The sequence below is a fragment of the Pseudophryne corroboree genome, chromosome 4 (assembly GCF_028390025.1).
Source record: "Pseudophryne corroboree isolate aPseCor3 chromosome 4, aPseCor3.hap2, whole genome shotgun sequence".
Classification (NCBI taxonomy): Eukaryota; Metazoa; Chordata; class Amphibia; order Anura; family Myobatrachidae; genus Pseudophryne; species Pseudophryne corroboree.
The window spans coordinates 585,310,877-585,338,388 of record NC_086447.1 but is presented as its reverse complement, the minus strand read 5'-3'; the positions used below and the strand labels follow the sequence as shown (position 1 = coordinate 585,338,388).

Sequence of the window (27,512 nt, the reverse complement as noted above, 5' to 3'; positions counted from 1 at the left end):
TTGATATGCCGGGGGTTTGGGATGCCGTGGTCAGAATACCGCCTGCGGCTTCCCGATGGTTAGAATCCCGACAGGGGATGGGTAAGTATGTCAATCCTCCCATCCCTCTCCCCTAACCCTCCCTTGCCGCAGCCTTAACTTAACCCTCCCCGTTGGTGCCTAAACCTAACCCCCCCCCTTTCCCTGCAGCCTAAACCTAACCCTCCCTACCACGCAGCCTAACCCTAACCCCAGGGGTGCCTAAACCTAAGTCCCCGTCCCCACAGTCTAACCCTTATCCTCCCCCCAACGCCTAAATTTAACCCCCCCACACACCTCCGTCGGCCCAGCAACAGTCACTCAGGATGCCGACGCCGGCATTCTGGGCTGTGTTGGGATTCTGACGTCGGTATTCTGACTGCCGGGATCCTGGCTGGATTCTTTTTACTACGTAATATTAGTATGATTGGATTAATCAAAATGATTGTAACTATGCCATAGGTGTTTTGTGGTGTAACTGCTCAATGATGTAATGTTGTAAATGTGTATGGCATTATCAGTCTACGTATTATCGGTAATGTTAGTTACTGATTTTTGGGAGCACTTTCACAAAATCTTGGTGTTTGTGTAAGAAGTACAGTAGATGGACAACTATATGGAAACACGAGACAATATAGGGATTGAAATTCTTTATGATGGCTACACGGCAGGAGCATTGTGCTGGGTGGAAGATCGACACTCAATAGGTCGATACCAGATAGTCCACAGGGTCAAAAAGTCGACAGTTGATACTAATTGGGTACTACTTCACTGTTTCTGGGTCCCATCACAATTTATGCCTTTGAGCTTCCCATAAGCCTCCTCACAAAGCATCAGGACACCCCACTTGCCCTACACATACAACATGGCAAGTCACACTCATATTTGCAGTACTGAACATTCTTGTATATACACATTGCCTTGATCTCTCATAGCCAACAAGTGCAGTAGTGGGGACAGAAAGGGGGTAAGGGTATCTAGCATTGGGGTAGTACTTGAGGTAAGGAGGGAGTTAGGGGCAGGTGGTACTGGGGCCAGTGCTAGGGTTAGGTAGGGATTATCCCAAACTGTGCTGTTACCAGACCCTATACGCCAATATTGTCAGACCAGGGCTCATGGAATAAGTACTTCAATATTGCCATACTTTATGTCCAGGTGTTAGGTACCCCAATATTGTCAGACCAGGGGGCTGGTCATAAGTACTACAATATGACTATTTATCCCTGGGGTGTGTGCGTATGATGGACACTGTGTGGTTATGGGAGTTTTTTATAATGGGTACGGTCAGTGGAGGTTTTAGGTGCGGGCTGGCAGGGTGGCTGCCAGGGGGAGCGGGCTGCACCCCGCACCTCTTCTCGCTGCCTGCTCCAACTACTTTTTTTTGCTTACCTGAGCAGACATGCCTGGGTTCTCTTCTAGCATCCAGCCTTCCATCCCCTCAGGAGAGAAGCTCCCGCACCGCACCAACTGCAGCACCCTGAACTAACTTGGGCCACTCCCTGCACCCGGAAGCATTGACTGGGACCCGCCGCCACCATCTACCCACACTGACCACCCTCACGTGCCTGGGGCCTCTAGCCACTGCTGCTGATGGGGCCCAATTGGAGCAGAGGATCTTTGGGACCAAGACCCATGCAAGGACCAGCGCCTGTCTGCAAGCTGCCAGCCTGTATAACTCCGGTCTCCCCAATGGAGTGGAGCGATCGGGGACCTCTGGGATCTGCCCGCGGTCACCATCTAGCCACCTCCACGTGGGGACTCCTGCTTGGTTCACCATGCGGCATCTTGCTATACTTCCCCGGGAACATTCTTCCTTGTCACTACCGCGCTGCCCTCCTGCTGCTGCCGAGAGCTGCCCGCTTTCCTGCTGGATCTTACGGTGGCTGCACCAGGCCCGGGAGGAATAGTCACTAACATTGGCTCACCATCGTGCCTCCCAACTCCCTGCTTTGGGGCTGCATCACCCACTGGGACTCCATTCCTGCACTGCCTAAGGCTGCCTGCTTTGTCAGCAGCGCCTGTGTACAAGGCTGCTGGACTCTCCCCTGATGGATCCATCATGGGTGTCCTTCCTGCAGCGGTGGCTGCAGGCTGCTAAGTCACTCAGCTGCCTAACTTACTTGGACTCCTTCCTTTGATGACCCTGTTGCTGCCTGGCAGCTGAGAGGCTTCATTCCAGCTCCCAGCCTCAGTATGTATAAGAGGCTGTACCTGGGGTAATGTGTATAAGAGGCTGTACCTTGGGTATTGTGTATAAGAGGCTGTATCTGGCATTACATGGATAAAATGGGTTCTTCCGGGCATAACGTGTATAAAAGGGGCTCTACCTGGCGCAATGTGTATAAGAGGCTCTACCTGGTGTAACATATATATAAGGGGCTCTACTAAGCATAACGTGTATAAAAGAGGCTCTACGTTTGTTGCTTACTTACATGAATCCTCGAGTTCAGGGGCTGCTATTGAAGTCCAGCCATGTACAGGCGACTCTTCTTCTCAGCTTCTGTATGTGCCAGGTGCTGGAGTAGCCTTCATAGTGGCCGGGTTCTGGGTCTGCCTTCTCATACAACATGTGCTAGAGCCGTCTTCCATGTATATGGCGGGTGCTGCAGCCAATGGCTGGTTCCTCTTCCACTCCTTATAGTACTCCCTGCAGCCCAGCTATTAGATGGACTTGAGAAACATCACACGAGAAACGGGATTGGCCACTGTAGAGTGCAACCCAGAGGACCCAGCCATTCTGTAAAAGTGAGACCCCGGTCCTTTATTGTAAGATACATATTTGTGATCACTGGTCAGCGAAACATGCACAAATGCAATCAGCAGTGGCTGTCAGCCATTGATTTCTTGATAAAGGTTAATATTATAAAGTTAAAATCTCTGTTCTCCAATCACTTTTTGACCTGTGTTTTTTCAACTCTTCATTAATAACCTACAATACATTATTTTAAAATGGTCTGGGGACATTAGGACAATAACATTTTCATTCCTTGGAAATATTTTATTAAGTAGAACAATTAAAAGCATAGCTACCACTGACAAAATGAATGGCACACGTTGATTTTTGTAATGATATTTTTTTTATGTGCTTCCAGACATTAGAGGTCATTTAGCTCATTTTGTATTTATGTGAAAGTGCTGTTACGCTAGATTCACATTCACAATATATCAGATACACAGACACATCGCAATTATAGTTCATTTAGTTATACATAAAGTCACATTATTTCAGTCTTGTGCACTGGGGCCTGTTCTCATTATGCTGTGTAAGTTTGTTCATATATTTGCTCTGTCAGACAGGTGTTTTTGTTTTGTTCTTTCTTTTCTGGAATCCTTTATCTGGAAGGTCCAAAAAAGCAAAACATACATAGCTGTTGCATACCTCCCAACATGACCCGATCCAGGAGGGACACAATGCTCTGCTTCTGGACTTTCCTCTTAATGTATGATTGCCGACACCTGTGCTGAACAGCTTAATGGATAAGAAAGGTGTTTCAGCACAGGTGATGGCAATCATGCAGTAAGAGGGAAGTCCAGAAGCAGAGCATTCTGTCCCTCCTGGAGAGGGTCATGTTGGGAGGTATGCTGTTGTGTATTTATAATTATTGTACATACTTATTACAGGTGGAAACAGAATAACTGTGTAAATAGTAAAACCAGCAGCCTACAATACCACATTAACAAGTACCATCAAAATGTGTATATACGGGTTGAGTATCCCTTATCCAAAATCCCACATTTTTGGGTCCCCTACCGAGATAATGACATATACTGTATATTATGTGTATATATAGATATATTATAGAGATATATAATATATATGCATAAGTGTCATTATCTCAGTAGGGGAACCAAAAATGTGTGATTTTGAACTTTGGATAAGGAAGTGTGTGTGTGTGTGTGTGTGTGTGTGTGTGTGTGTGTGTGTGTGTGTGTGTGTGTGTGTGTGTGTGTAAAAAAACAATAGTCTAGTGCTATTTGTGACCACACCATTTAAATAACAAAATCATACAAATTCAGCACTCACCTAATATTAACACTTCATACTGTAATTCATCTGAATTCAGGGAATGTTAGTTCCACAATCATACTTGCCTACCTGACCCTCTCTATGAGGGAGAAAATGCTCTGTTCCTGGACTTTCCTGGTAATGTACGATTGCCATCACCTGTAGGGAGCTAGTTAATTGATTAAGAAAGGTGTTTCACCACAGGTGATGGCAATCATACATTACCAGGAAAGTCCAGGAACAGAGCATTTTCTTCCCCCTGGAGAGGGTCAGGTAGGCAAGTATGTCCAAAATATTGCAATAGTTTGTTAAGCTGCGCAGCCACTTCACGGCCATTCCCATTTGGTCAGTCCCTACATTGACTTTCAAAAATCTGAGCATTGCTCTCAGGCATCTTTTGGATTTTAGATACACAGTATGCTTCTATCATGGGTTTAGGCCCTGTCTCACTCTTTTAAAGAGACAGGAACCACACCCAAGCATAACGAGTACCATCAAAATGTGTATATACAGGTTGAGTATCCCTTATCCAAAATTCAAAATCCCAGATTTCTGGGTCATATATATATATATATATATATATATATATATATATATATTTATTCCTTCCAGTGATTAGAATATTGATCCTGCAATGGCAATTGGCATGAAACAAAATAATAAACTTTGGATATAAGATAGTGTAGTATTATTGAAAGGTCACTGTGTAACTACAGTACCTTGTGTTAACGCGGTACACAGGGTGATCAAGGGTCTCCACCTTTGAAACAGCACCTGTTGCCACCCCAACTGTGAAGCCTTACTTTATAAAGGAATTAGTCGCACATCTTGATATGATTCTCTCAGGTTTTCTTTTATTAAAACCTAGAAAATGGAGGTAAAAGAAAAGAAAACTTAGGACCTTATTCATGTTTGTTAGCAAACAAAACAAGGCACGCTACTGGGAAAACCATGCTGCACTGCAGGTGGGGCAGATGTAACATGTCTGAGAGATTTAGATTTGGGTGGGGTGTGTTCAAAATGAAATCTTAATTGCAGTATAAAAATAAATCAGCCAGTATTTACCATGCACAGAAACCATATAAACCGATTATCTAACAAATCTAACTCTCTCTGCAGATGTTACATCTGCCACACCTGCAGTGCAACATGGTTTTGCCCATTAGTGTGCTTTTTTTGTTTGCTAACATACCTGAAATACCCCCTTGGTGCATTACCATTTAACCACTTAACCTACATTTCTTTTCTAAAGTGTCATTTTTATTTAGGGGTCTATGTACTAAGCCTTGGAGAGACTAAAGTAGCTGGAGATAAAGCTCCTGTTATTTTTCAAACACAGGGGCAAATGTATTAAGCCTGGAGAAGTGATAAAGCAGTAATAAGTGCAAAGTGATAACACACCAGCCAATCAGCTCCAATATGTAAATTAATAGCTAGGAGCTGATTGGCTGGTGCATTATCACCTTGCACTAATCAAATCACCCCTTTATCACTTCTTTATGCCTTCTCCAGGCTTAATACATCTGCCCCACAGCCTGTAACATGACAGTTAGGAGTTGATTGGCTGATACATTTATCTTCAATCACTTTATCTGTCTCCAAGGCTCAGCACGGGTGTGGTATTGAAAGTCGACAGTAACTAGATCGACAATGTCTAGGTCGACCACTATTGGTCAACAGTAACTAGGTCGACAGGGTGTCTAGGTCGACAGGGTCTTTAGGTCGACATGTTCTAAGTCGACAGGTCAAAAGGTCGACATGAGTTTTTAATGTTATTTTGGTGTCGTTTTCTTCGTAGAGTGACCGGGAACCCCAATTAGTGCACCGCGTCCCCTCGCATGGCTCGCTTCGCTCGCCATGCTTCGGGCATGGTGCCTTTGCTCCGCTAACGCTGCGCTCGGCACAGATTACCCTTCCAATCGTTGTCCATGTGGATCGTTAAGTATGAAAAGGTTCAAAAAAGAAGAAAATTGTGAACAACTCATGTCGACCTTTTGACCTGTCGACCTAGAACATGTCCTAAAGACCCTGTCGACTTAGTTACTGTCGACCAATAGTGGTCGACCTAGACATTTTCGACCTAGTTACTGTCGACTTTCAATCCGGATCCCGCTCAGCACATAGACTCCTTAATGTAGTTATAAACATTTAAATATATTAGTCTAGCATTACCCCCCCCAGTATCCGTGAGTTGCTATCATATTACGCCTAAAGGATCCAGTAGCAACTGATCCTCTGATCCTCTCTAGCAAATTATAACACCCCCCTGTCTGTTGCTGAATAACTTAATAAAAATAAATACAAAAGGGCCAATTAGATGGATTATTTTAGTTCTTTTCAACCATTAAACTCTGTTTTTATGTAATGATAGTTCAATTTGTAAAGTGAAGGGAGTGTCAGTGGTTCTTTTATACCTATTTCCTCCATGTTATCTTCTGTCTTCATATAGAGGGTGGGTTGTACTAAGCCGTGAAAAGTGATAATTTCACTGTGATAAAGTACCAGCCAATCAGCTTCTAACTGCCATTTTTCAGCATGTGACATGGCAATGAGGAGCTGATTGGCTGGTACTTTTTCATCCTGCCCAGTATATCTAGTATTTGGCTTTATAACATTTTTTTATGTTTATTTATTTTTTACATAGGTCTCATTCTGTCTACCTGAATGGTTTTGGGAAACGTCTCTCATCAGTTCCTGGTGAAAAATGACCATCATTGGCTTCCTCAAGTCCCAGTTCCTTTGTCATCTTTTTATCAGCTATGTGTTTATTGGAACTGGACTTATCATTAATTTTATTCAACTTTTTACTCTTCTCATTTGGCCTTTTAACAAGAAACTCTACAGGAAGATCAACTGCAGACTGGCATACTGCGTATCAAGCCGTAAGCAACTTTTTATATACTGTATGTCTTAGTAAATATATTGTAGTTTTGATTTAATGCACAGTTTATGCAATCATGTATGTAAGAATGTTTACACTTGAACAGCGTCGGGCATAAATGTTTACATTGTGTATACTAAGCATGTCCTTGTATACCTTAACATCATTTAGACTTCCAAAAGAAAATTATCTTTGTGAGTGTACTGATCAGCAAGGCATAAAGGACCTGGTTCATATATCCCAGGCAAATTGAGTATATGTGGTATCAATGTATTCAATATATTCGTAATTTTACTTATTGTTCTGCTTATTTGCATTTCTGAGTGGGTGTGATGACTATGGCCGGACATCCTCCTCTGACTTCAGTGGAACAGTGCTTGTCGGTTGTAAAGTCATTATAAAAAGTAGCGTAATGGAAAGGCATTTGTTTGCAAACAATGCATTCTGTTGCAAATCTATAACACAAGTAATTGCTGGTTAGTTGCTGCAATTATTGTGCATATTAACACAAAAAAAACATCTTTAGCATCTACAGTAAATGATATTTCTAGGGATTATATGCTGATTTGCCACTGCATATCCATACAAGATGCAGAGGTACTCGTTCATACTGTAGGTGTAACTACAAACTGCTCCGCCTTATAACTCCATGGTACTGCTTACATTTTGTTATCTCCCTTCCATATTAGGTAGTTGGAAATGCCCCATATGGTAATATATAAGGGTGCTTCGTCTCCTCACTGTCTCTAGATTAGACAGGCAGGTAGTGCGACTGATTCTGCGTTGCACACTGCTGCAAGAGCTTTAACGTCTATTGCTGTAGTCGTATCTGGGACTGTTAGCAGCCCTTCCCCTGGTGTACAAGCATGCGTCTGCATGTACAAGGACTGGTAAGCCCACTTTGAGTGTCTTTAGATGCAACCATCGGTCTCACCATCAAAACTCTCATCAGCCACATGCTGGTGCAGAACCTCTGTCCCAGTATGGCATCTAATGGGAGTGCTTAAGTTTACCAGTTCAGAGACACATCTATTAGACAGTGCACCTCTGTCCATTTGGATACATCCAGTCACTGCCTGATTCGTTTCCAATACATTTTACACACCGTGCACCTCAATTGCTATTGTGTGCACCATAGGAGTTTTCTGGGATATTTCCACATGTGCATTAGAAAAGATCGCTAAACATTGGCATTGTGTTTGACCCAGAATCAGGCCCAGTGTATGTCATTTTCTCATACGTCCTAGAGGATGCTGGGGTCACATCAAGAACCACGGGGTATAGACGGGATCCGCAGGAGACATGGGCACTTTAAGACTTTCAAAGGGGTGTGAACTGGCTCCTCCCTCTATGCCCCTCCTTCAGACTCCAGTTTAGAATTGTGCCCAGGGAGACTGGATGCACTCTGAGGAGCTCTACTGAGTTTCTCTGAAAAGACTTATGTTAGGTTTTTTATTTTCAGGGAGAACTGCTGGCAACAGTCTCCCTGCTTCGTGGGACTTAGGGGAGAGAAGTTAGACCTACTTCTAGTAAGTTTAAAGGCTCTGCTTCTTGGCTACAGGACACCATTAGCTCCTTAGGGTCTGATCGCTAGGTACGCCTAGATGCTCGTTCCCAGAGCCGGCCGTCACCCCCCTTGCAGAGCCAGAAGTCAGAAGACAGGTGAGTAGAAGAAGCAAAGAAGACTTCAGTGACGACTTCTGAGGTACCGCACAGCGTTCGCGCTGCGTGCCATGCTCCCACACACAGCGGCACTACAGGGTGCAGGGCGTGAGGGGGGGGGGCACCCTGGGCAGCATATAAACCTCTATATGACACTGGCAACAGGGGACATAGTGCCAGGGCACAGTGGCGTAACTTCATCCCAGTTGCCCGGAGGCAAGATAAATGTTGGTGCCCCCCGCCAATTTTTTGTTTACCAGTATATTTTAGGATTGTGGGAGGAATGTATATAGAAGGCAGATACGAGGGCACTCCATTTATTTTGGTAGAACTGGAGGCGTACCTAATCTATCATACAGACATTATTACACTGTCTTACTCTTTAATTATATGACTCCCGTAATATGTGTTTAAAGAGCAAGAAACTGTAAAGATGGTGTAATAATGTCTTTATGAGAGATTAGGTACACCTTCAGTGCTACCAAAATAAATGTGTTTTTATATATATATATATATATATATATATATATGCACACAAAACATAATTTGGTTTTCCACAAATGACCAGGAATATGGAATGCACCTGGACACTACCCCCCCCCCCCCTTTCTCCCTGGGCATGATGACTTTCCCTCTGAATTTCAGGCTCCGGTAGTTGCAATTAACACTTTGGGTGGCACTATTAAACATAAAACAAGTAAAGGATCTAAGTAGATGTGAGGAGGACATACTGGAGATATAAATACTGTGTTTATATACGTATTTTGTTTTTTTTATTCAAAAGTGACCAGAACTATGAAATGCATGCCAGCCCCAGCAGCCCAGCCACCCAACATGCCCCCCACGGACTTGCACTTACTAGGAAAATATTGTATTTGTCACTGCTTTTTTCAGCCATCGCCGGCTGCTGCTGCTCTCCCACCCTCTCTGTCACACACTGATAGACGCGCAGCCCTCCTCTGCATGCGCGCTGTCTCCCGGCTCCTGTGTCATGGTTAGGCCAGGGTCGCACTCCTATGTTAGGTTACATCCGCATACCGCGACCTAAGCGCTTGGTCCAGGTCACGGGGGAGGTGCGCCGCTGATGATCATCAGCGCTCGGCGGATCCAGGTGGAAAGACACGGGACGGGGACAATGGAGAAAGTGCCCCCTTCTGGGCTGGAGCCCGGCGGCTGCTGACTCCATTGACTCCGGGAGTTCCGCCCCTGCCAGGGCACTGTCCTAACCCCCGCCAGTATAAAAGTTTTGGAAAAATAGCGGGACTGAAGCGCGCCATTACGGGGGCGGAGCTTAGCCCTCACAGCTCACACAGCCAGCGCCATTTTCTCTACACAGGCTGCAGAGACGCTGGTCCTTCCTCTCACTGCTGCATAAGTATCAGGGTGAAAATGGGGGGGGGGGGGGGGGGGGCACAGTAAATTTGGTGCAATATATGTTGATTATAAAAGCGCTGCAGGTCTGGGGCATTATTTAGTGTTTTCAGAACCGTTGGTGAAGCGCTGGGTTGTGAGCTGGCAAACTCCCTCTGTGTCTCTCTGACAGACTTTAGGTGGGTCTGTCCACTATATGCCCAGTGTGTCTGTGAGTGGTGAATACACGTTTGTCGGCATGTCTGAGGCGGAGTGCTCTTCCCAGGAGGAGACTGTATTAGGGACACAAATGGCTGTGGGAGTGACCCTGTCGGCACCGCCGACTCCTGATTGGGTAAATGTGTTGAATGCTTTGAATGCTAATGTGGCTCTTATTAATAAGAGATTGGATAAATCTGAGTCTCAGAATCAGGCATGGAAGAAATCTGTGGAGGATGTATTGTTACAAGTCCAGACACCCTCAGGGTCACAAAAGAGATCATTTGCCCAGTTGGCAGACACAGATACCGACACGGACTCTGACTCCAGTGTCGACTATAGTGATACCAGATTAGATCCGAAATTGACAAAGAGCATTCGGTACATGATTGTGGCGATAAAAGACGTATTACATATCTCTGAGGACCCTCTTGTACCTGACAAAAGGGTCTGTATGTATAAGGGGAAGAAGCCTGAGGTAACGTTTCCTCCCTCTCATGAACTGAACACTCTATTTGAAAAGGTTTGGGAAAATCCTGACAAAAAGGTTTCAGATTCCCAAAAGGATTCTGGTGACGTATCCGTTTCCCTCTGGGGATAGAGAAAAGTGGGACTCACCACCCATTGTGGACAAGGCTCTATCACAGCTGTCCAAAAAGGTGGCTCTTCCGTCCCCTGACACGGCAGCCCTTAAGAATCCTGTGGATCGTAGGCAGGAAACTACATTGAAATTCATTTATGTCACCACAGGTACGCTGCTCAAGCCAGCCATTGCATGTGCGTGGGTGAGTAGTGCTATCGAAAAAAAAATGGGCAGATAACTTGTCATCTGATATAGATACCCTGGATAGGGATAGCGTTCTATTGACACTAGGTTATATCCGGGACACTGCAGCCTACCTAAAGGAAGCTGCGAGGGATATTGGCCTTTTGGGTGCAAAGGCCAATGCTGTGGCAGTCTCAGCTAGGCGAGCATTGTGGATTCATCAATGGAATGCTGATGCTGACTCTAAGAAAAATATGGAATCTCTACAATATAGAGGTGGTGTCTTGTTTGGTGACGGCCTCGTCGATTTGGTATCTACGGCTACCGCGGGTAAGTCGTCCTTTTTACCTTATGTTCCTGCACAACACAAGAAAACATATCAGATGCAGTCCTTTCGGCCCAATAAATACAAGAAAGGCCGAGGTTCTTCCTTCCTTGCTACTAGAGGAAGGGGGAAAGGAGAAAAGTCACCGGCAATGGCAGGTTCCCAGGAGCAGAAGTCCTCCCCGGCTTCTGCTAAATCCACCGCATGACGCTGGGGCTCCTCTGCGGGAGTCCGCACCGGTGGGGGCGCGTCTCAAACTGTTCAGTCAGTTCTGGGTTCGTTCGGCCCTGGACCCATGGGTTTGAAAATAGTGTCCCAGGGGTACAAACTAGAGTTTCAAGACGTTCCCCCTCGCCGATTTTTCATATCGGCCTTACCAGCTTCTCTTCTGGACAGGGAGGTTGTATGCGACGCAATACAAAAGTTGTGTCAAAATCAGGTCATTATCAAGGTTCCCCCGTCACAACAGGGAGAAGGATTTTATTCGAGCCTGTTCGTGGTCCCGAAACCGGACGGCTCGGTCAGACCAATCCTGAATCTAAAATCCCTCAATTTCTACCTAAGAAAATTCAAATTCAAGATGGAATCTCTCCGGGCGGTGATCTCCACTCTGGAGCAAGGGGATTTTATGGTGTCGGTAGACATAAAGGATGCCTACTTGCATGTTCCCATTTATCCTCTGCATCAGGCTTACCTGAGGTTTGCAGTTCAGGAGTGTCATTACCAATTTCAGACGTTGCCGTTGGTCTGTCCACGGCTCCGAGGGTTTTCACCAAAGTAATGGCGGAAATGATGGTTCTCCTGCACAAGCAGGGAGTCACAATTATCCCGTACTTGGACGATCTCCTGATAAAGGCGAGATCCAGGGACCAGTTCCTGCAGAGCATTACGCTCTCCCTGACAGTTCTGCAAGAACATGGTTGGCTCCTAAACTTGCCGAAATAACAGTTGGTGCCGACGACACGGCTGTCGCTTTTGGGAATGATTCTGGACACAGAATTACAGAGAGTTTTTCTTCCAGTGGAAATAGCTCTGGAAATTCAGAACCTGGTCAAACAAATTCTGAAACCGACAAGAGTGTCATTCCATCAATGCACTCGGTTACTGGGGAAAATGGTGGCGGCCTCCGAGGCCATTCAGTTTGGAGGATTCCATGCCAGAGTGTTTCAGTGGGACCTGTTGGACAAGTGGTCTGGATCCCACCTGCACATGCACCAAAGAATAATCCTGTCTTCCAGGACCATAATCTCTCTCCTGTGGTGGCTGAACAGCTCTCACCTCCTAGAGGGGCGCAGGTTCGGGATCCAGGACTGGATCCTGGTAACCACGGATGCGAGTCTCCGAGGCTGGGGTGCAGTCACACAGGGGGAAAACTTCCAGGGAAGATGGTCAAGCCAAGAAACTTGTCTACACATAAACGTTCTGGAGTTAAGGGCCGTTTACAATGGCCTTCTTCAAGCAGAGGTGACAAGTCGTTGGGGAATTCCTCAAATAGACATGATGGCGTCTCGTCTCAACAAGAAACTGCAGAGATATTGTTCCAGGTCGAGGGATCCTCAAGCAATAGCAGTGGACGCACTAGTAACACCTTGGGTGTTTCAGTCGGTGTATGTATTCCCTCCGTTTCCTCTCATTCCAAAAGTGTTAAAGATCATAAGAACAAAGGTTCAGGCGATCCTCATTGTTCCAGACTGGCCAAGGAGGGCTTGGTATCCTGATCTTCAGGAATTACTCATAGGAGATCCCTGGCCTCTCCCTCTACGAGAGGATCTGTTACAGCGGGGGCCGTGCGTGTATCAAGACTTACCGCGGCTACGTTTGACGGCTTGGCGGTTGAACGCCGGATCCTAGCCCGAAAGGGTATCCCCTGTGAAGTCATTCCCACACTTCTTCAGGCTAGAAAAGGGGTAACGTCTAAACGTTACCACCGTATTTGGAGGAAATATGTGTCTTGGTGTGAATCCAAGAAGGCTCCTACGGAAGAGTTTCAGTTAGGACGTTTTCTCCATTTTCTACAAGCAGGTGTGGATGCGGGCCTAAAGTTGGGCTCAATTAAAGTACAAATTTCAGCCTTATCGGTTTTCTTTCAAAAACAATTGGCCTCCCTTCCAGAAGTTCAGACTTTCGTGAAAGGCATGTTGCACATCCAACCTCCCTTTGTGCCCCCAGTGGCTCCATGGGATCTTACCGTGGCATTGCAGTTCCTTCAATCACATTGGTTTGAACCTTTACAGAAGGTAGAGTTGAAATTCGTCACTTGGAAAGTGGTTATGTTGTTGGCCTTGGCATCCGCGAGGCGGGAGTCTGAATTGGCGGCTTTGTCTTACAAGAGCCCTTTTTGATTTTCCATGAGGATAGAGCGGAGTTGAGGACTCGTTAGCAATTTCTGCCGAAAGTGGTTTCATCATTCCACATGAACCAACCTATTGTGGTGCCAGTGGCTACTGACGCCTTAGTGGAATCGAAGTCTCTCGATGTAGTCAGAGCTTTGAAATTTTATGTCGCCAGAACAGCTCGGATTAGGAAAACGGAGGCTGTTTGTCCTGTTTGCTCCCAACAAGATTGGGGCTCCTGCTTCCAAGCAAACTATTGCGCGCTGGATCTGTAATACTATTCAGCATGCCCATTCTACGGCTGGATTGCCGTTACCGACTTCGGTGAAGGCCCATTCTACCAGAGAAGTGAGCTCGTCCTGGGCGGCTGCCTGGGGGGTCTCGGCATTACAACTTTGCCGAGCAGCTACTTGGTCGGGTTCAAACACCTTTGCGAAGTTTACAAGTTTGATACCCTGGCCGAGGAAGACCTTTTGTTTGGTCAATCGGTGCTGCAGAGTCGTCCGCACTCTCCCGCCCGTTTTAGAGCTTTGGTATAACCCCATGGTTCTTGATGTGACCCGAGCATCCTCTAGGACGTATGAGAAAATAGGATTTTAATACCTTCCGGTAAATCCTTTTCTCTTAGTCCGTAGAGGATGCTGGGCGCCCGTCCCAGTGCGTACTGTATCTGCAGTTATTAGTTGTGGTTACACACATGTTGTGTTACGTTTATAGTCAGCCTGTTGCTGATATTGTTCATGCCGTTGACTTGCGTTATGTTAAATGCCACTTTGTACGGCGTACTTGTGGTGTGAGCTGGTATGTATCTCACCTTAGTTAAAACTTAAATCCTTTTCCTCAAAATGTCCGTCTCCCTGGGCACAGTTCCTATAACTGGAGTCTGGAGGAGGGGCATAGAGGGAGGAGCCAGTTCACACCTCTTTGAAAGTCTTAAAGTGCCCATGTCTCCTGCGGATCCCGTCTATACCCCATGGTTCTTGATGTGACCCCAGCATCCTCTACGGACTAAGAGAAAAGGATTTACCGGTAGGTATTAAAATCCTATTTTTCTGCTGTAAGCAGGAGCTTATCTTCTCAGCGTGCTTTTAGGATGCACCATTCCTGCTGAACCACAAACAGGCCTGCACTCCAGTCTGCTTCTGCATTAGCAGTTTCTGGAAGCAAAACTCAAGCAAAACTCATATATTAAATTCCTACCTAGATATCGATGCATCAGCACATACACATTCATAATATGACCTTTCAATCCAGACACAGCCTTTTTTCTTCCTGTGTAAAACATCTGAAAAATGGAATCACAGCCAGAACCAGAGCCTAAACATAAGAAAAAGGTTCCACACTTGGTAAAAGACCCTAAGTAGAGGGAACTCTTTATTCATGTTCAGAATAAATATATTAATAGGTAATTTCTACAGAATTGTTGCAGGATTTCCAGAAAGAAAGATACCTTAACATAGAATATGTGCTGCATGTAACATGTTTTTTTAGTAAAAAATAAATAAAAAATATGAAGCATTGGGGCAGATGTATTAACCTGGAGACGGCATAAGGAAGTGAAAAACCAGTGATAAATGCAAGGTGATAAATGCACCAGCCAATCAGCTCCTAACTGGTAATATACATATTGGAGCCGATTGGCTGGTGTGTTATCACCTTGCATTTATCACTGGTTTATCACTTCCTTATGCCGTCTCCAGGTTAATACATCTGCCCCTGTATACTCAAAATATACAATTGGTGTAATGATTAGCATTACTGCCTCACAGCACCGAGGTCATGGGTTCAATTCCCACCATGGCCCTAACTGTGTGGAGTTTGTATATTCTCTACGTGCTTGCGTGGGTTTCTGGGTACTCCAGTTTCCTCCCACAATGCAAAAATATACTGGTAGGTTATTTGGCTCCCAACAAAATAGACCCTAGCATGAATGTGTGTGCGTGTACATGTGGTAGGGAATATAGATTGTAAGCTCCACTGGGGCAGGGACTGATGTAAATGACCAAATATTCTCTGTAAAGCGCTGTGTAATATGTGTGCACTATATAAATAACTGGTAATAAAATAATAACTCAATCTGAGGATATCGTCAACTACAGCATACTCCTGGATGCTGTCCTCTTTTGCAAGATTGCATAGTGTGTATGCACCATATCGTTTGTCCGGCAGTTTAAGGGAAATCGTTGATGAAATTGCATTGTTTGCTGGTCGTCTAATGTGTTACCAGCTTATGGTGATGGGGTGGAAGATAAAATAAGCAGTATTTCATGGGACTGGCAGAAAACTCATCTTGCATACAGTAACAAAATGATGGGAAGAAGAAGGAAATCACTCAGGATAAAATAACAGTTTATAGTAATAAAGAAAAAAATTCCAAATAATAAGACTCCTACTTCTTTGTCTGCATTCAGGTTTCCAGAAAATAATCTTCCATAATAAACAGATCAGCTACTTTTAATGGCTTGGAAATTTATCAAGAATTGATCAAAAGCGAAGAAGGTTTCATACTCATTCATTAAAACTCTAATGTGGTCAAGGGAAAATGCATCTTCAATAATTTATTATAGAGTTTGTAAAAGCTTTTTCCATGGTGTGGATCTACTTCTATTACAACTAAAGTCACTATTCCACAAATTCTTAACTTGCTATAGGATAGAATGGTATTCTTTGAGCAAATAAAATAATTTGCTTCAGAAAAGAATCTGCCCATATATCAGCTCATTCCTGGCTCTATGGGATCTCTCTTTAATACTTAAAAGCATTACTGGGTCCACCATTTGTACCTATATCTGAAGTTCCTCTGAGATGGATTTTGCTGGTGGTAATAACCTCTGCTGGAAGAGTCGGAGAATTACAGGCACTATGCTACAAAGTAGTCTTAAGTGCCAATACAAGTTTCTTAATTAAAGTAGTATCAAAATTTACAATTAATATGGAAATTGTGTTGCCATATTTTTATCCTCATGGGGCTACTTGGTGTATTGGTACACTCTGGACACTGAAAAAAGCTCCCGGATTTCTCACAGAGAAGCACAAATTATATTAAAAAGACCTGTTTATTCTTAAAATTTCACAATAAAATTTGATCACAATAAATCTGTTAAAAAACATGAAAAAATTACTGTATGAAATAATGACAAAAAAGCATATGAAAGCACAGTGGAAATCAATTCGTGGGAACCATATGTGATGAATGAAATTCCATACAGATGATATCGCACTACTGAGTATGGCTATGGACTGAGGGTGTTCCTGTAGTATAGGATGAGTCTCACCATGCATTGGTGCTGCGGTGTACTGGCTGGCCCAGGCTGGAATGCTCGGCACCACTGCCGACTGCTTATCCAGACCATCCAATAGGAACCGCTCCTCCTTCATCCCAGCAAATGAGAGTACAATGTCCAAATGATGCGTTTCGGGTGTCAAGCACCTTTTTCCACAGCAGCACCAATGCATGGTGAGACTTTTTTATCGTTATTTCGTACAATCATTTTGCATGTATTTGAACAGATTTATTGTGATCGAATTTTATTGTGAAATTTAGGAATAAACAGGTCTTTTTAATATAATTTGTGCTTCTCTGCGAGAAATCCAGGAGCTTTTGTCAGTGCCCAGAGTGTACCAATACACCAAGTAGCTCCATGTTCAAAGGGAAACACAGTGCTCGTTTCCAAGGTGCACGAGGGCTGTGATAAAACTCCTAACTGCGCAGTAATTGGTGTATTTACCATTTTTTAGAGATATTTTTATCCTCAACCAGTGATTGAGAAGGAGAAGAACCTGCACTCACTATTTTAAGTGCAAGCACTCACTATAGGTCTTTCTAGACCTAAAATCTTAAGAAAGCTGAACAATTATTTATCATTCTTGCAGGATCTAGAAAGGGTCTTGCTTTATTAAATCAAGCATATCTACATGGATAAGAGAAGTATTAACTAAAGTATATATGATAAATTAATTTAAGGTACCAGAATTTCTAAAAGCACACTCTACCCCAGCAGTGGAGACCTCATCTGCAAATAAGGGGCCCTACACACTTGGTGATTTGGGCGATGTTACCAACCAATGATATTATTGCTGGGCGATTTTTCATCACCTATTTTTAGCATACTCACTGGACAATATCTATGGGCGATTTGGACGATATGCCATTACATACACCAATATTGTCCAAATTGGCTTGCATGTTTAAATGATGATCGATCAACGATGAACGATTGTGGAGACCCGCATCATTCATTGTGGTTGCATACACACTGAAAGATATGAACAATTTATCATTCATTTTGAACAATATCTTTCAAAGATTCAAAGTGTGTAGGGCCCATAAGGCTTTGGCTTCTGTGACAGAACTCTGCAAGGCAGCAGGCTATACCTCTTAGTACTTTCTTTAGTCACACAGCCAATTAGATAAATGTGTGATTATGCAGTATACAGTATACATCTTCTATTCACTACCTTTTGTCTTAAAAATGGGTACATCTAATTGTAAGGTTGGGCACAAAGTATTTAAGAGGAAAATAACAGATTATTCTTACCAATAATTAATTTTTTACTAAATACTCCATGGCAGTCCAGTCTTCTAAGGTTTGGTTTTTACATTCAGTATGGAAAGTCACTGAAAGACGTTAGGAAAGAGATCACTTATTTACCATCACTTGGAGTTTTTTCAAGTACCTGTCTCTGCCTAAATTGGTAGGGAGCCATTGTAAGGACCCCCAAGAAGTATTTCAAAGAAAATATACAGTATGATCCATTATTTCTAAAGGGTCGATCTAGCATTAAACCACTAAGTACACCTTTTAACATGAAATGGTTATGTATTTCAAGCATTCATATCCTATTAATAAAATTCCATTTCAAAATCTGGTTGTGTCTGTATCACACAAGCTCTTTAAATACTTGTGCTTTTCTCGCTAGAAAAGCACTAGCATTCATAATAGTAACTCTCCTCCCAGGTGACGGATGAGGGGGAGCTGGAGTGCACTTTCATTTTTATTCAAGACTGATAAAGCAAAGAATAGGTAACATACAGCATCTTCAGGCATTAATAACTTGTCTCTGATAGAAGAGGAGCACTCTCATTTCATTCTGTAACCAGAGGCACAAATCGGCGCTATGAACTCTACGGGGTATATTTACTAAAATTCATATTTTTCTGAATTAGGTTAAAGTTCAAACACGAATGACATCGAATGTGTGAATTTGCAACTTTTTGAATTTTGTACGCCTCATTTACTATGCTGTCGTATTCTGCATTTTCGTTTTTTCCGATGTCGATGTCATTCGTATTTTCGGCTAGTGTTTTACGGGAGTGAATAGTAAAACACTGCCGAAATTAACACAATGAATCTCAGCCGGATCTGTGAGATCCATGCAGGGCTTCATTGTGCACCTTTAAAAGAAAAATGTAAGTATTAAAAATCAAGAAAAAAATTGCGTGGGGTCCCCCCTCCTAAGCATAACCAGCCTCGGGCTCTTTGAGCCGGTCCTGGTTGTAAAAATACGGGGGGAAAATTGACTGGGGATCCCCCATATTTTAACAACCAGCACCGGGCTCTGCGCCTTGTCCTGGTGCAAAAAATACGGGGGACAAAAAGCGTAGGGGTCCCCCGTATTTTTTGAACCAGCAGCGGGCTCCACTAGTCAGAGAGATAATGCCACAGCCGGGGGACACTTTTATCTTGGTCCCTGCGGCCCTGGCATTAAATCACTAACTAGTCACCCCTGGCCGGGGTACCCTGGAGGAGCGGGAACCCCTTAAATCAAGGGGTCCCCCCCTCCAGTTACCCAAGGGCCAGGGGTGAAGCCAGAGGCTGTCCCCCCCCCCCCTCCCATCCAAGTGCGGCGGATGGGGGGCTGATAGCCATAGTTTTTAAAAAAAGTATTGGTTTTTGTAGCAGTACTACAAGTCCCAGCAAGCCTCCCCCGCAAGCTGGTACTTGGAGAACCACAAGTTTAAGCATGCGGTGGAAAAATGGGCCTGCTGGTACCTACTACAAAAAAAATACCCAAAAAAACAGTACACACACACACCGTGACAGTAAAACTTTATTACATACATGCACACCTACATACACACATACTTACCTATGTTCATACGAGGCTCGGTCCACTTCTCCACGTAGAATCCCGGGGTACCTGTAAATAAAATTATACTCACACAATCCAGAGTAGCTCCGTCCTCTTTGTAATCCACGTACTTGGCAAAAAAACAAACCGAAAAATCCGATCCACGCACTGAAAGGGGTCCCATGTTTACACATGGGACCCCTTTCCCCGACTGCCGGGACACCCCCGTGACTCCTGTCAAAGAGGGTCTCTTCAGCCAATCAGGGAGCGCCACGTCATGGCACTCTCCTGATTGGCTGTGCGCTCCTGAGCTGTCAGTCAGGCAGCGCACGGCAGAGATACAATGTAGCACATAGGCGCTACATTGTATCCAATGGTGGGAACTTTGCGGTCAGTGGTTGACCGCGAGTAACCTCAACCGCTGACCGCAGAGTTCCCACCATTGGATACAATGTAGCGCCTATGCGCTACATTGTATCTCTGCCGTGCGCTGCCTGACTGACAGCTCAGGAGCGCACAGCCAATCAGGAGAGTGCCATGACGTGATTTAGTAAATTACCGAGTTGTATCAAATAACAGGCGTATTTGACCGATGGTGTATTCATTCGTATTTTTTTTCTTTGCCTTCCAAAAAAATACGAATTCCCTCATCACTGCCGAGATTTGTGTTTAGTAAATTCCCGAGATGACACTTTGAAGAAAAAACACCAAATCGGTCAAAATCGGGACTTTAGTAAATATACCCCTACATCTATTCTACCTGCAAAAGAACAAGCGTTTCAAAAGTATGTTTGCTGTAAGGATATCAGGGAAATGTTTTGCTCTTTCTGTACTTGCCAGACAACTGGTCTGCATGTAGGTCTGCCTTATGAGTCGCCTCTGGCTTACCCTGTACCTATTGTGCATCCGGAAAGTATTCACATCGCTTCACTTTTTCCACATTTTGTTATGTTACAGCCTTATTCCAAAATGTAATAAATAATTTTTTCCCCTCAAAATTCTACACACAATACCCCATAATGACAACGTGAAAAAAGTTTTTTTTGAGATTTTTGCAAATTTATTAAAAATAAAAACTAAGAAATCACATGTACATAAGTATTCACAGCCTTTGCCATGAAGCTTAAAATTGAGCCCAGGTGCATCCTGTTTCCACTGATCATCCTTGAGATGTTCCTACAGCCTATTTGGAGTCCACCTGTCATAAATTCAGTTCATTGCACATGATTTGTAAAGGCACACACCTGTCTATATAAGGTCCCACACTTGACAGTGCATGTTTAAGCACAAACCAAGCATGACGTCAAAGGAATTGTCCGTAGACCTCCTAGACAGGATTGTCTCAAGCACAAATCTGGGGAAGGGTACAGAAAAATATCTGCTGCTTTGAAGGTCCCAATGAGCACAGTGGCCTCCATCATCCGTAAATGGAAGTAGTTCGGATCCACCAGGACTCTACCCAGAGCTGGTAGGCCGTCTAAACTAAGCGATCGTGGGAGAAGGGCCTTAGGCAGGGAGGTGACCAAGAACCCGATGGTCACAGCAGAGCTACAGCATTCCTCTGTGGAGAGAGGAGAACCTTCCAGAAGGATAACCATCTCTGCAGCAATCCACCAATCAGGCCTGTATGGTAGAGTGCCCAGGTGGATGCCACTCCTTAGTAAAAAGCACATGGCAGCCCACCTGGAGTTTGCCAAAATGCACCTGAAGGACTCTCAGACCATGAGAAACAAAATTCTCCGGTTTGATGAGACAAAGATTGAACTCTTTGTCGTGAATGCCAGGCGTCATATTTGGAGGAAACCAGGCACCGCTCATCACCAGGCCAATACCATCCCTACAGTGAAGCATGGTGGTGACAGCATCAAGCTGTGGGGAAGTATTAAAAATCAAGAAAAAAATTGCGTGGGGGTCCCCCCTCCTAAGCATAACCAACCTCGGGCTCTTTGAGCCGGTCCTGGTTGTAAAAATACGGGGGGAAAATTGACTGGGGATCCCCCATATTTTAACAACCAGCACCGGGCTCTGCGCCTTGTCCTGGTGCAAAAAATACGGGGGACAAAAAGCGTAGGGGTCCCCCGTATTTTTTGAACCAGCAGCGGGCTCCACTAGTCAGAGAGATAATGCCACAGCCGGGGGACACTTTTATCTTGGTCCATGCGGCCCTGGCATTAAATCACTAACTAGTCACCCCTGGCCGGGGTACCCTGGAGGAGTGGGAACCCCTTAAATCAAGGGGTCCCCCACTCCAGCCACCCAAGGGCCAGGGGTGAAGCCAGAGGCTGCCCCCCCCCCCCATCCAAGTGCGGCGGATGGGGGGCTGATATCCATAGTTTTAAAAAAAAGTATTATTTTTTGTAGCAGTACTACAAGTCCCAGCAAGCCTCCCCCGCAAGCTGGTACTTGGAGAACCACAAGTACCAGCATGCGATGGAAAAATGGGCCCGCTGGTACCTGTAGTTCTACTACAAAAAAATACCCCAAAAAAACAGTACACACACACCGTGACAGTAAAACTTTATTACATACATGCACACCTACATACACACATACTTACCTATGTTCACACGAGGCTCGGTCCACTTCTCCACGTAGAATCCCGGGGTACCTGTAAATAAAATTATACTCACACAATCCAGAGTAGCTCCGTCCTCTTTGTAATCCACGTACTTGGCAAAAAAACAAACCGAAAAACCCGATCCACGCACTGAAAGGGGTCCCATGTTTACACATGGGACCCCTTTCCCCGACTGCCAGGACCCCCCGTGACTCCTGTCAAAGATGGTCCCTTCAGGGGGGAGGGGGGGGGGGCTTGACTGGAGAAGAGAGCAGACGTGTATCTGCTGGCCTCCTCTCTCCAGTGTACTATCTTCTTTATTTTTACAAGCTTACCCTTTGTTAATCCTCCCCGGGGGCTCCCCTTCCCTCCCTGCAGGCCTCCTAAGCCCTGCAGTGACTGCCGCAGAGCCGGGGAGCAGTTTTCACTGCTCTCGCAGGTTGCGGCCTATACATCCCCGGAAGCCGGGGACTCGCGTACTCCCGGCGCCCGCGATTCAAGCTCCACGGCGGAGACGCGGCGCCGGGAAGCGGCGCGGACCCCCCACAGGAGCCCCGGACCATCAAGGAGCCTTCCCCTGACCCCCTGGGTGGATACCCCCTGGGGCAGCAGGTTGGGGAGACGCCTGGCAGCAAAAGAGAGCAGTGGATCCGAGGCCCAGGGAGAAGCGGTGCCCATCTTGGATTCAACTAAAGAAGCTTAACCTGAGGTAGCTGTGTGCCTGTGTATCTGTGGGGGTCTCTGGATTAGGGCTACACCAGGATTGGTGGCCCTCTGGCACTGTTCTCCCCCTGCTCCCACTCTGGGGCCCCTGTTGAGGGATTTGTGCATACACCTGTGAGGGGAGAAATAGCCTTTTACTTGGCACTAATATTTTATACTGCAACTGCACCATCTAGTGGCCTCTGGGTGTAATAGCACACATTTCTCATACAGTGTGCTGGATATAAAATACATATTGCTCTGCAGAATTTATAGGACCGCAGATATCCCGTCACCCGCCGAGACGATCGGCCGTGATGTCCTTATGGTTGAATAGCCAAGATATTATGAAGTGATCGCTCTGAGATAACTCTGCCTACACCCGAATGCTCCTATGACATGATATGACAACTTGACTTTTGCGTGGACCCCTCCTCGATTGATACCCCAGAAGCCGTGTGCCTCCCGTTCCTCTACTTCTGTCATTCAGCGCTGCCATGCCTCCCAAGAAATATAAGGCCGCTAAAACTGTCTCCCAGGTGGCGTTCTTTAAACCTTCTCCTCAGGCCGCTAAAGCAAAGCATGCACGGGGTGGTACCTCTAAACCTGCTGTCCCGGTGCCCTCGCCATCTAGAGACATGTCTGCCCCTACCACAGCACATCCCCGCTCCATCAATGATGGTGACTCGCTTACGGTGGGTGCTATGAAACATCTCCTGACACAATTTAAGGATGAAGTCGCGTCAGAATTCAGAGCGACTATGAAGGAATGTCAGAGATCTATCGACGAGATAGGTGGCCGCACCGATCACCTAGAAACGAAAATGGGTGAGGTGGTGTCGTCGCACAACTACCTGATCTCTTCTCATGATCTGCTCCAAAATGAGGTCACGGCACTCAGGGACAAATTCTCGGATATTGAAGACAGAGCGAGACGTAACAACATAAAGCTACGTGGTGTCCCGGAAGCCGTCGCTAATAGCGCTTTAAAAGATTTTGCAGTTGACCTCTTCAGCAAACTCCTTCCTTCGTTCCGTTCAGCGGACTTTCTACTTGACCGTATCCATAGGCTCCCTAAAGCCAGGAACGCTCCTGACGGGGTCCCCCGGGATGTCCTTATGAGGTTACACTACTTCCACGTGAAGGAGGTGATCTTGAAAGCTGCTAGACCCTCGGATACTGCATCGGAGGCTTTGGGCTCACTTCAGATATTCGGAGACCTGTCCCCCGCAACTTTAGCGAAACGGCGCTCTCTTTACCCCATCACATCAGTGCTACGTAAAGAGAACATTCTATACAGATGGGGATATCCCACTAAGTTGCTTATCTCCAGAGAAGGTTCTACTGTTGTCATAACGAATGTCGAGGAGGGTAAAAAGATCCTAGCATCATGGAACTCTGCAAGTTCTTCTACACACACCTCTCCCGAGCGGGGCCTTCAGCGGGACTGGGCCTCTTCGGCTGCAGAACTTTGAGTATTGTTTGATTTACTACACTTGCATTGATTTCATGTCTTCTGATTGGATTGTAGTGTCGTATTTCCTACGTTGCATCAGTTCCTTGGCAACTGTTTGATGAGGGTGTCTATGTGATAGCTGTGTGTTATTAGCATGTTTTTCAGTGATGCCTTCTCTCTGCCGATTTACTGTTAGTTGCCTGTCTCTGCTGCCCCGTCTGCCGCCCGCATTTCGCTGTCGGCTAGGAACTCTACCCGAGTCTCCTTTAATTCCGGTGGCGGTTGGGGGGACCAGAGATGGAGTGCCGAGGAACTACAATTTGTTTAATCTTGGTTCGGGTGCGGGCAGATTGACCACTACCCCCCACAGTTAAACTCTGAGTCGCCATGGTTAGGTGTCCACATGTGCCCCCGAGAGGGGTTATTGTTCTGTTTCTTCTTCCTGTCATCCTTCATCTTTTGTGTCCTTTCTCTCCCTTTCCCTCTTTATTTTTCCGGAAACGTTACATACACTTTTTACTTGCCAGTTGGTTGTCGATAGTTATGCAATCCCCGACAGTTCTACAAAATGGTTAACATTGTTTCTATAAATGCAAAGGGTCTTAATTCCCCACACAAGAGGAGATTAGCACTTAATTATTTCCATAAACTTAAAGCTTAAATCATAGCCGTCCAGGAGACTCACTTTATTAAATCAGCCCCTCCTAGGTTTACTAATGGGAGATTTCCCCATTGCTACCTAGCCAACGGGCCAGCAAAGAAGGCGGGGGTGGCAATCTTGATATCTCAGCACTGCGCGTTTTCCCTCACTTCGCAATACTGCGACCCTGAGGGGAGAATTCTAATTTTGGTTGGCACACTTGAAAATAAAGAGGTGACGTTAGTTTCTTGCTACGCTCCCAACAACAAGCAACTAGCATTTTGCAGGAAACTTTGCGCTAAGGTGCAACAATTGGCTAAGGGCGCTTTACTCCTAATGGGGGACTTTAACTTGACCCTGGACCCTCTAGTTGATAACTCTAGCAAGCGGCCCTCGCTCTCCAGTCAGCTCCATAGGAATGCAAAGGGCTTTAGCCAGCTACTGGCGGAATATAATCTCTTAGACCTCTGGCGCGTTAAACATCCAATGGACAGAGATTACACGTTTTTCTCCCCGGTGCACGACTCCTATTCTAGAATAGATCTAGCATTAGCAGACAAGTGGACTCTACAGTCCATCCGTAAAATCTCCATCCTCCCCATGTCCTGGTCGGATCATTTCCCACTATACATCGAATGGGACATAAATAGTAGAAGGGTTTCCCCGGCCCCCTGGCGCTTAGGTAAACTCAGTCTTCTTCAGCCAGAGACCACGCAGGCGATCCAAACCAACTTGGATCATTATCTCTCTGAGAACTCTCCTCGGGAGACATCTATTTTCACATTCTGGTGCGCCCTCAAAGCAGTAACACGAGGGACGGCGATTCAAACTGCGGCTAAGCTTAAAAGGGCATATCGTAAGAAATTAGAACAAGCTGAGCTCACGGTCGCTTCCCTGGAGAGTTCTCACAAGGCACATCCGCACGATAAAGCCCTCCTTAAGTCATTGAAAGAAGCAAGGGAGGCGGTAAATGTTTTCTATCTAGCGGAGGTCCAACGCAACCTACATAGACTGAACCAAAAATTTTATGTTTATGGCAACAGAGCTGGTAGATTACTGGCGAGGAAGCTGAGGGGTAAGAGGGCGAAAGAAAAAATCCATATTGTCCACTCAGATAGGGGTAAGAGAGTCTACGATCCTGACGAAATTGCAAATGTTTTTGCATCCTATTACTCTAAATTATACAACCTAAGGGGGGATCCTTCTACTTTTCAACCTACAGGCATCGATGTTCAGAATTTTCTGAGTAACTTTCCTCTCCCCTCGCTGTCGTCAGAGTCATGTAGCTCACTCAGTGCGCCTTGGACTTTAGCCGAAGTTGAAAAGGCTATTGACTCCCTTCCAGCAGATAGGGCCCTGGGACCTGATGGTTACCCCTCCGGTTTCTATAAATCCTTTAAGGAGAACTTGGCCCCGGTGCTCTTGACAGTGTTTAATGAAGCCTCAGAGGCTGGCCACTTCCCCAAAGAGATGCTGGAAGCTCAAATCATCACCATTCCCAAACCGGGAAAAAGCCCTACCTCAGTCCAAAATTTTAGACCAATTGCTTTATTAAATACGGATCTAAAAATCTATGCCAAATTAATTGCTAACCGTATCAGTCCCCTTCTCCCTTCCCTTATCAACCCTGATCAAGTGGGCTTCGTTTTAAACCGACAGGCCCCGGATAATACGCGTAGGGTGATTAATGTCATTGAGCACTCTGCCTGTAGAGGAGAACCCCTCCTAGTTTTGTCTCTGGACGCCGAAAAGGCGTTCGATAGGTTGAACTGGGATTTTATGAGATTAACCCTGGACAAATTTGGCTTTTCTGGAAGGATCTTAGACTCTATCCTGGCTCTCTACTCCACACCCAGTGCGCGGGTCTTTGTTAACGGATGCCTTTCTTCACCCTTCAATATTTCTAATGGCACGCGACAGGGCTGTCCGCTATCTCCTCTTATTTTTGCATTGGCGATAGAACCCTTGGCTGCCTGCATTAGATCCCGGGACTCGATTAGAGGCCCGGTTATAGGGGGCATTTCCCACAAAATTAGCTTGTTTGCGGACGATATTCTGCTATGTCTTTCTGACCCCGAGGCTTCCTTGCCAGTTCTTCATGACGTCCTACAAACTTACTCGGATGTTTCCTTTTATAAATTAAATACGAATAAGACTGAAGCCCTCCCACTCAATATAACCCCGACTGTGGTCTCTAGGTTGAAGGACTCGTACAAATATGCCTGGAAGTCCTACTCTTTGAGATATCTAGGAATTAATTTAACCAGAGAAGATAATTTGATTGAGTGTAATTATGCCCCGTTATTAAAAGCATTTACGGAGCTGACTGGGGAGTGGATGCTACAGGAGGTGTCTTGGTTGGGCAGGATTGCTGCTGCCAAAATGGTCCTGTTGCCGAAATTAATGTACCTGTTTCGCGCTATACCAAGGCCCCTTCCCAGACTCTTCTATAATAAATTTAATCAGGTCCTGACCAGATATGTGTGGGGAGGCTCTAGACCAAAAATTGCAAAAAAAACTCTCAT

General features: G+C 45.3%; 1 protein-coding gene across 2 annotated transcripts in view; it reads left to right on the top strand.

The window, feature by feature from the left end:
- Window positions 1-27,512, top strand: part of AGPAT4 (1-acylglycerol-3-phosphate O-acyltransferase 4) — a 287,709-nt gene that overhangs the window by 37,162 nt on the left and 223,035 nt on the right. For both annotated transcript variants that reach the window (XM_063919737.1, XM_063919738.1), the window contains exon 2: window positions 6,669-6,906. In XM_063919737.1, coding sequence (XP_063775807.1) covers window positions 6,729-6,906 — 178 coding nt within the window. In that variant the 5' untranslated portion in view covers window positions 6,669-6,728. The remainder of the gene's footprint in view (window positions 1-6,668; window positions 6,907-27,512) is intronic.